The sequence below is a fragment of the Schistosoma mansoni genome, chromosome 4 (assembly GCF_000237925.1).
Source record: "Schistosoma mansoni strain Puerto Rico chromosome 4, complete genome".
NCBI classification, from domain to species: Eukaryota; Metazoa; Platyhelminthes; class Trematoda; order Strigeidida; family Schistosomatidae; genus Schistosoma; species Schistosoma mansoni.
In genome coordinates, this window is record NC_031498.1 from 1926232 (window position 1) to 1935843 (window position 9612).

Below are 9612 nucleotides of genomic sequence, written 5' to 3' on the forward strand. Positions count from 1 at the left end.
GTGAGTAGGACTTCCGTGGTAGTGGCTATATAAGCGTGGCCATGTGAGAGCAGTTTGAGAGGGAGAGCGTACTCTCTCCACTCTCAGCCGTACCAGGGCATTTGGGGGCAGTAGAACGAAACATCATTCTTTATTTGACGAGTTAGATTTAAATTAACCTAAATTATTTTTATGGTGTTTTGTACTAGGATGTAGCTTCGATGTATAGCAATATCTCAGATAATTTTTCTGCCTTATTTTAAGTATATAATTGACATTCATATTTTACATTAAAACTGGTATTATTTTGTTAGATAAAACAATGTGTTCATCTGTTCATAATAGTGACCATAAATTATATATTCTGTGTGTTAATGTTGTTGCTTATTCCTTACTCACATGACTTACATAAACACACGTGGCTTACACAAAGCATCAGACATTTTATAATCGATAACCATTAATTTCAGTTCTCTGGGTTACTATATTATAATCTGTTATATATATAGCTTCACAGCCTGATGCGTTACTATTGAGTTATTTAGGTCTAAACTGACCTTTTGTAAGACAACCTTAATTGAGATCAAAACATCATACAAACGACATAAAAGACAGAGACAAAACACTAAAATCAACCAAAATCTCTCAACTGCCAGTCGAAGCAGAAACAAATGATTGCGTAGTGAACTCTTCAAACAGCCCCTGACTTAGGTAGAAGAACAGCTTTTTCAAAAATGAACTACAATACTGAAAATGTGTCAAAAAAACACTAGAGTTATCACTCGAAATTTCACTACTAAATGAAGAAACTCAACAAAAACTAAAAGAAACAGTAGTACTCCAGGTTCAACAAAAGAAAAATTTTCATAGTTGAAATCATGAGTCAATTGAAGCTAAACCACCATCGAAAACCTGGAAGCACTAGACGGCCGTTTCGTTCTATTAAGGGATTCCTCAGCAGTGCGCATCCACGATCCCGCACTCGCGAGATTCGAACCCAGGACCTACCAGTCTCGCGCCGTAGCACTTAACCGATAGACCACTGAGCCAGTATCCAACGGTGTTAATGTCTAACTTCAACCAATCCGAGATTTTGAGCGACCGTTCACCAATTGTCTTCAGTGAGTTGATATCTCTACAACAGACTTGGTAGAACTCCACTGGTCGCTACTTCCCACTAGAACTCAAGGAAATATCTCTCGAAGTCAGTCACTAGTGAGCATATGATTATAGATCAGAGGGGGTTTTGTGGAGAATTTAGTATTTTCATAGTTGAAATCATGGGTCAATTGAAGCTAGACCACCATCGAAAACCTGGAAGAAAAATTACTATTAAATTACCATGCGTGAACAAATGGCGTTAACGTAACTGAAAATACAGAAAAACACAATCATAATTCCTGCTGATAAAGAACATACCACGGTATTCATGAATAAAGAAGACTACATTCAGAGGTCTGAGGAGCTACTCAAAGACGATAGTGCATATCAACCAATGGAAGATAATCCTATCCAAAAACATTTATAATAAAATCAACGGGGCTCTCAACAAACTTGTCTAAGCGGAACTGTTGACAAAATAAGATCTATGGAGAATGAAGTCAAATGAACCTATTGTTTATCTGTTCTATAGTATACCAACATTATATAAGCCGAACATCACTGTATGACCAGTCGTTGCGCTTCCAGAGATCTCTACGTACAATCCTTCAGGAAATATCGAAGACGTTAAAATACCTGACGGACTTGTGTGATCACTAGATCAAATCTCCGAGACAGTTCATAGATAAAATCAAAAATATTCAAATTGCCAACAACGAATTGAAGGTATCTTCCAATGCTATTGTCTTATTTGCCTCTATCCAACCAAATATACCAAAGGACAGATGATTCATTCTTCTTGCCAAATTTTTCTTAATCAAGTTTCAATGCTAAAACCTGATTGACCTCATTGATAACATACCTCTAACTCGAAAATATACTAACAAAAGGAACTTCAGTGGGTTCACCGATATTCGGATTAATTACGGAAGCATATATTCTAAGGCTAGAAAACTTCAATCCTGCCAACGATCAAACCAAAAATTTGTATACTTTATATGAACGACACATTCGTCATCATCCGAAAAAAATAATCTGGAAAGTACTAATAATTTGATCAACTACGTGTTAAACGACATAAAATTCACATTAGAGGTAGAAATAGATAACAAACTCTCATCATTAAATATGTTGATCACCAGAACCAACACGAAAAAGATGGATGCTCATATTTACCGGAAATCAGTCCATACCGATCGAAACCAATAACTTAATGCCTCACAAAATCAACTGTATACGAGCACTATTCAAACGAGTAATTGGATTGCAGTTATTTGAAAAATAAAAGAGAATACCTATGTAATGTAATTTGAAAATTGGCTACTCACAAAGTTTTATTTAGAACTGCTGATCAAACCTACAACTAAATAAAAAAATCGAAATTCGGCAAACAGGATAGTTTTACCTCACATGAAGAACTTATCCGAGGTCATAAACAGATTATTAAGACCACCATGAATAAATGTAATCCGAAAGCGAACAAGACCGTTGTTCCGGACCAAAGAAAACAATGGCAAACGAAGACATGCCAAATGTTATCTCGAGATTGATTTCAATAAACACCATGCAGGATAAAGTGGATGCCCTCTTCATCTACGTCTACATGATATAGCTTCGCTCATATTGATGCATGTGGACAACTGTGACCATTAGTTCAACTGAGAAAAACAACCAAAGAATCTTTAGAAGCTTGTGACTCTAATTAAGCGTTGATCAATATGTGCACTGAAATCAACTTAATCCATCGATCAATAAGAAAAAAGATTAACAACTGTAAGGTCAGAGTTCAGGTCATGAGAAAAAACACGTATAAACAACGACCAACCAAGTTTCAGATCAACAAAGCACGTTGTTAGCCACCTATGAAGAAATTTTACTAACTCACTTCTATTTGAAGTACGTGCTAATGTTGTTGTTTAGAAGAATATTGAAAGCTTCAAAGCCAATCCATCAAGCTCAGAGGCCACATCACCTCCAGCGTATGACACTGAACTTGGAAACATAAACTTTCGCTCCGGTTGACTATCAATTAACAATTAATTGTATACCATTCAGTTATATAATTCTATAACAACCTTAGATAATTGACATTCCCATCAATTCTGGCTTGTCTTTAGTTTAGAGAGTCTTAGGAATGAATTTTACTGAAAACTTCCAAAGCTGTTTAAAATACCATAATGGTCAACGACTTCAGTGCATAATTAAAGTGATTGAGTTCAGCTGAGTAAGGATGTAACTTCGTTAGTATTTTATATAATTGTCTTGAGAATTCAAAGTGGAAACTGTTTGTGACATTTTCCAAGCCACGAAGGAAGATGTTCACTATTGCATTGGTTAAACTGTCTAGTGATAGACTTGCAAATATCTTTTTCCATAGACTGGTGAGCTAAATTTGTCAATTCAAAAAAAACTAAAAAATGACAAGCAATAATTAACCGTATAAGAAGTCATTTTTGCAGTTCTAATCAGCTTACCATATAAGTAAACTATCTATATCTCCGTTGAAATGTCGTTTCAAAAAGAGGTTTCTTATGAACAGTCCATGTTTCTGAATTTCTGCTCACTGTATGCATATGTCTCCTCAAAATCTTTAATCGGTAACCATTCACAATAAACATACATAGTCTAATTTTTCTGTTTATTGCATTATCGTATTATATTTATCTAACTCTGTAAAACAACTAACCAAGCTGAGGTGTGTGTATGTATTAACACTCAGATGAACTTTTTCTGAAAACATTTCTATTGATTGATCCATCTTCTTACTGTTTAACAAAATGTCAAGAAAATGCAAATTGCTATCATCATACTCTCCCTCATAAACAAACATTATTGTCGAGTGTACTACTTGTATGTTTTTATAAGATATTAACTCTTTCATAGTTGAAAGCGTGAGTCAATTGAAGCCAGACCACCATCGAAAACCTGGAAGCACTGGACGGCCGTTTCGTCCTATTATGGAACATACTAAATCTCCACAAAACCCCTTCTGATATTAACTCTTATTAATATATTTGTGCGTATGATATTGATAGTAGTGGTGAAATGATAGTTTAGTCGTTCGACTCTCAATCACTCAGTCTCAGATTCGAATTCCACTCCATCTACTTCGGTTTGGGGATCTGTGTGTTATTGTTAGCTCTCACATCCAACTAATGGGTAAATGGGTTAATTTAAAGTGTGTATTGTGAAAGCTTCGCATTTGTGAATATCATTCATTAAATGCTTGTTATAACTTTAAGGATAAAAGTAATTTGGAGATTCTGAAGTTAGTCACTTTAACTATTGTATGCTGGCTATTATTACATAAAAAAAATGCCATGGAACCAACTTTTATGGAAAAAAAATTTAGGCTGAATCATATTATTTCTGTGCTAAGCTTGAATAATAATAAGTTAATGTAATACAAATAGCGTATCATGTATATCTTCCGATGAGCTCCCAAATGCCATGGTACGGCTGAGGAAGATGAGAGACCGCTCTCTCTTTCTCGAAATTCTGTCGTATGGCCACGCGTATACAGCTACTACCAGGGAATTCCTACTCACTGCCTTCTGGCAGCGGGGGCGTTGTTTGCAAAATTCGGAGGACGAAAAACGAATGTTCGGTGCTTTTACCTGAGTTAGTGGGTACGGAGGATCCACCTAGGGGGAGTTGGAAAACCGTGATTCCAAACCAATTGTGCACATGTGCTCCAGAATTTTGAAGGAACAAATAACGTATGAACCTATTGTTGGTCACTAGCTACCATGGGACTGCTCCTAACGTTTCTCCACTACCTTATAGATTAGACCTCTGGGTCAAAGACAGGGGAAATGGCGCTCTAAGAAAAGCATCTGCTTCAGTTTGGGCACTCAGAAAGTATTTCAGCCCATACACAAATTCACTGATTTGTGTGGCCCTTTGTATTATTGTTTATCTATTTAAATGAATTAATAAATAAATTTGATGCACTCCGTCGAAGTTATTGTAATTTTTAAAATCTAGCGGATTTTCACTTCATTGCAATTTCGGTAATAAAAATTCCTCTCGTTTATTCATGACACTGTCATTCATTATTTTTATGCCATTCTGTTTTATTTTGTATACGTTGCAGTTTTGCATTTATCTTTCGTTTATCATTTCAAAGTGAACAAATGTGCACTTTAGGAATGATCACTTCATCCTGTTAATTTACATATATAGCACTTAAACAAAGGTTAAAACAAAGTTAATACTTTTGAAATTATTGATGAAACGTCTGATCTGATGACGGGATACATGTTACTTCAACCTGTTATGTTATTGGACAAAGCGGTTAATAATTTATCAGACAAATGACTCTGTATTATTGTCTTACCGCTTGACGTATTTTGATATAAATATCAGTCAATTGAGCTACTCAAAAGTAATGCTTCAAATTTAAACGTTTTTCAGTAGTAGTTCTCTCTTACAAAAATATTAGTCATGAATAAAGACTATCTCAAAACTGACCTCTGCATGAAACATGTACTAGTGACTGACTTCGAGAGCTAAATCCAGGAGTTCTAGTGAGAAGCAGTGACTAGTGGGGTTCAAATCAGGTCTGTTGTGAGATAGAAACTCACTGAAGACAATTGATGAATGGATGCTCAACTTCGTGGATTGGTTGGAGCTAGACATAAACACCATCGGATGCCGGCTCAGTGGTCTATCGGTTAAGTGCTCTGGCGCGAGACTCGTAGGTCCTGGATTCGAATCTCGTGAGGCGAGGTTGTGGATGCGCATTACTGAGGAGTTCCGCAATAGGACGAAACGGCCGTCCAGTGCTTCCAGGTTTTTCCTGTTGGTCTAGCTTCAATTGACCCACGCTCTCAACTATGAAAATACTTTATGTTTTGTTTATAACCGGTAATATAACATTAAATAATAAAATTTATCAGTACTAAGTCTGTTTCAAAGATAGCTCATATTTGTTTAAGTAAAGTATGTATTTCTTTAAGAGATGCCTATAAGTATACTGTACTTATTTCGAACAATCTGATTTTAATGAAATGGAAACTTATTGAATGTACTAGTCTAATATTTATATATTTAGTTTTTGTTTCATTTCTTGCTTATCTTTTGTCTATTTCTCCCATCCTTTCATATTTTTAGGTAATACAACAAATACACCAGCATATGGTGTAACTGAACCAGCTTTGTCTCAAAGTATTGTCGGAACAGATGGTTTTCATATAGGCGATTTGAGCAGTAAATTGGCTGAAATCGACCGGTATGTTCTCTTAATTATTTATACATAGTTAATATTTAAATCTGTTTATTGTAAAGCAATACTGTTAGATTCGACATAATCTACCTTCAGACAAATGGTATTTTTTCTGAAAGACAATGTTTCAGGTTATAATGGTATGAGATGTTCAAACTTCTGCTTAGATGTTTCTTTGGATTATCATTATCCTCTTCCAAAACTATTCACAGCAATTATGATACAACTTAGAATAGATTGCCAACTGGTTCTTGTGTAGCGTCTTGTAGATAGTTAATTTGTAATCCTTGAATAGTTTTCTGTGAATATGTTAGTAGCATTTTTCATACAAGCAATGTTGTCACACAATTTACATATATATTATTCATATTGTCAGAATATATGTTTGAGAACCACATATTGAACTCTATATTGAATGTATGTGTCTGCAGACTAGGATTTGTAATATCTTAAAGAATTACTCATTCATCAGGAATTTACAGATACTACTGGGATTCCCAAGCAGAAGTGTGCGGAGTGGGATTCGAACCTTGAACTGAAAGTTGAGTGCGTTAATCAATAAGTCACTGCGACCATACCACATCTAAGGGACTGGTTCTCGTTCGAGTAGTTAAACAACTCTAAGCCTGTCTAGTATTTTGTGATATCTTGAGTTATGACAGTTAAATCTAACCAATAAACTGAGATTTTCATACAATAGATGAATTTTAACAGCATGTAAAGTTGTGAATATTTTTTTTAAAACAATTATATTTATATCCTTTTCCTTCCTAAGGCTTTATCCAGAAATCTCAACATCAGAACAAGCTTCAATGTATTTAGCTGAATTTGAATGTACCTATCCAACCTATCTTAGAATGTATCATTCATTCTCGGATATTTGGAAAACTGTCAGTAATCTACGAAGTCAATTATTAGAAGCTACTAGAACTGAAGGTTTCGATAGTGCTACTACAACACATTTAGCAAATCAATTAGATAAATTTATACGTCGTTCTCGTTCACAAAAATATCGTGATGATGAAATTCAATTAACATTGATGGTACATAAATTACGATTGTTAAAACAAAGGCTTGCTGTATCACAACACAACAATAATGGTGGTCGTCATCGTGATCGTATTCTACCTGTTACTACTAATGGTGATGTAACAGGCGATAAAATTGATCGTCTTTCTAGGTGTAATAATAATAATATGAAATCTATTTCAATGAAATCATCATTTAATAAAATTTCTTCAATGTCTAACAACAATATTACTCAATCATCTGATAATAATGAGAATAAAAATAATAATCGTCTTATGAATAATTGTCATCGTCAATTACTAACTGATTCAAGCGATTATTCAAACCTACTCCCATGTAATCAAGTTTGAAAGACTATGCATAACTGAGAATGAATAATACAGCTACTTATTTCCTTTCTTATCATTTTACACCTAATAAGACTAGAAAAACTTAATTCTCTCAAAGATTATGCGCGGTGTATTTGACTCTCTCTCTCTCTCTCTCAACCACCCACCCTCCCTCTCTTTCTCGTTGTCTTTCGGTTCAATAAATGTTTCAATTTTCTTGCCAACCTCTTATATCAATAGTTGTCTTGTACCGGCTATTTCACACTTATTATTACTTTTTTTTTTTAAAAAAATGTTGCTATGATTGCATTCATGATGAATATGTGGTATGAACTAGAGAGAGAGAGAGAGTAGTTAGTTGAGCTACCATTATTCCTGTATACATAAATAAAGCACACATCATTGTTAACTTTGATTAATTTATGTAAGATTTGTTTGTTTCTTCTCTTCAATTTTGTTTTGTGCTTATGTTTTGGTTGATTTTGTCTTTCTTTTCTCAATTTATTTTTTATAAATTTACAATAATCTGTGTTATTACTGGTGTTTACATATACATATATATGGTGTTCTGTCATACGCACTGACTACTACTAGTTTTTCAATGTTTCTCTTTTTTTTTTAATTACCCCTGTGTTTATTTACTGATGTATCTATCCTATACACAGTTTTCTTTTACAGTTAATTCATTAAACATAATCATTAAAAAAAAGATAAGTCATATTATATATTTACAAAAATATGTAGTCAAGAAAACATTCCTTTAATTAATCTTAGCGTTGCTATATATTCCTCCTCCCCCCTCTCTCTCTCGATGGAATAATGTATGTTGGTATTGTGACCCAGTTACTGCAACCTTATCGATAGTTGATGTTATTGTTCCAATTAAACAAAACTATCATCTGTGAATGATCCAACACAGTATTATTAATATTATTGTTATTATCATTGATATAAGCATTTCCTATTCTAATCTTGGAAACAACTAGTTTCGAATAAGTTGATGAGCTCTATCCAATTGACATATATTTATATATATATACAAAATGTAGTGAGGCATTTATTACCTTACATTTCATCAATAAAATGAATTAAAAAATTTCTTTTGTCCATGCTCTTACTGATAAAAAAGATACTTAAATATTATAAACATGAATTATATATACCTAAGATCCCAAGATGTATCTGTATTATTTCTCTTTGTGTTTTTTTCTCTTGTTGTTGTTACGGTCTTTGTTGTTGTTGTTGTTGAAAGATTCGTGAATTACTTTGTTCCATTTCACCTCTATAATACATTGGTTAAAATGATCGACATTCAATGTGTTTGTTATACAAGATAGATGATCAGCTCTGTGACAGTGTGTACACATGTTTATTATTATGATGATGTATGTTATTTGAGATCTCTATTTTTCTTTATTCTAGACTTTAAAATTCCCGTGATTATTATTACGACTGTTTTGCATTCCATTTATTAAACAATTACATATGGATAGTTGATTTGTAATTTATGCTTCCCTTTGCTCGTCTCCACCGAGTCTTCCTTCCTCCTTTCCTTCATAGCGTTCTTTTTTTTCATGTGTTTGTGTATGTACGAGAGTGAGAGAGAGAAAGAGAGAGGAGATGTTTAACCTTCTTAACATCTTCTAGTTACGGTTTATTGATCTTCGATATTATTATTATTATTATTATTATTATCATCGCTTTTAATTCATTTGTCCGGTGATTTGAAGTTTGCTATCTCTTCACATTTTTCCGAATACAAATTTATCTCAATGATGTATGTATTTACCAATAACATTATTGTTCATAATGTTGAATGAAGATTATTTCACTTTTTTTTACCCCTATTGATAGTTGGTTTGTACACTCTCTCTCTCTCTCTCTGTGGTATTCTTCATGTTCAGTAAGCATTTCATCTAAACAGAGTTAAAAAATTTATTTGTTCAC

The 9612-nt window shown here is 33.7% G+C and overlaps 1 protein-coding gene across 2 annotated transcripts in view; it reads left to right on the forward strand.

The window, feature by feature from the left end:
* Smp_092320.1 (ell related) overlaps window positions 1-7686 on the forward strand; it is a gene marked incomplete at its 3' end in the record, with an annotated part of 17294 nt that extends 9608 nt beyond the window's left edge. For both annotated transcript variants that reach the window (XM_018796519.1, XM_018796518.1), the window contains 2 exons: window positions 6196-6313; window positions 7083-7686. In XM_018796519.1, coding sequence (XP_018651653.1) covers window positions 6196-6313; window positions 7083-7686 — 722 coding nt within the window. The remainder of the gene's footprint in view (window positions 1-6195; window positions 6314-7082) is intronic.
* Window positions 7687-9612: the final 1926 nt, after the last annotated feature.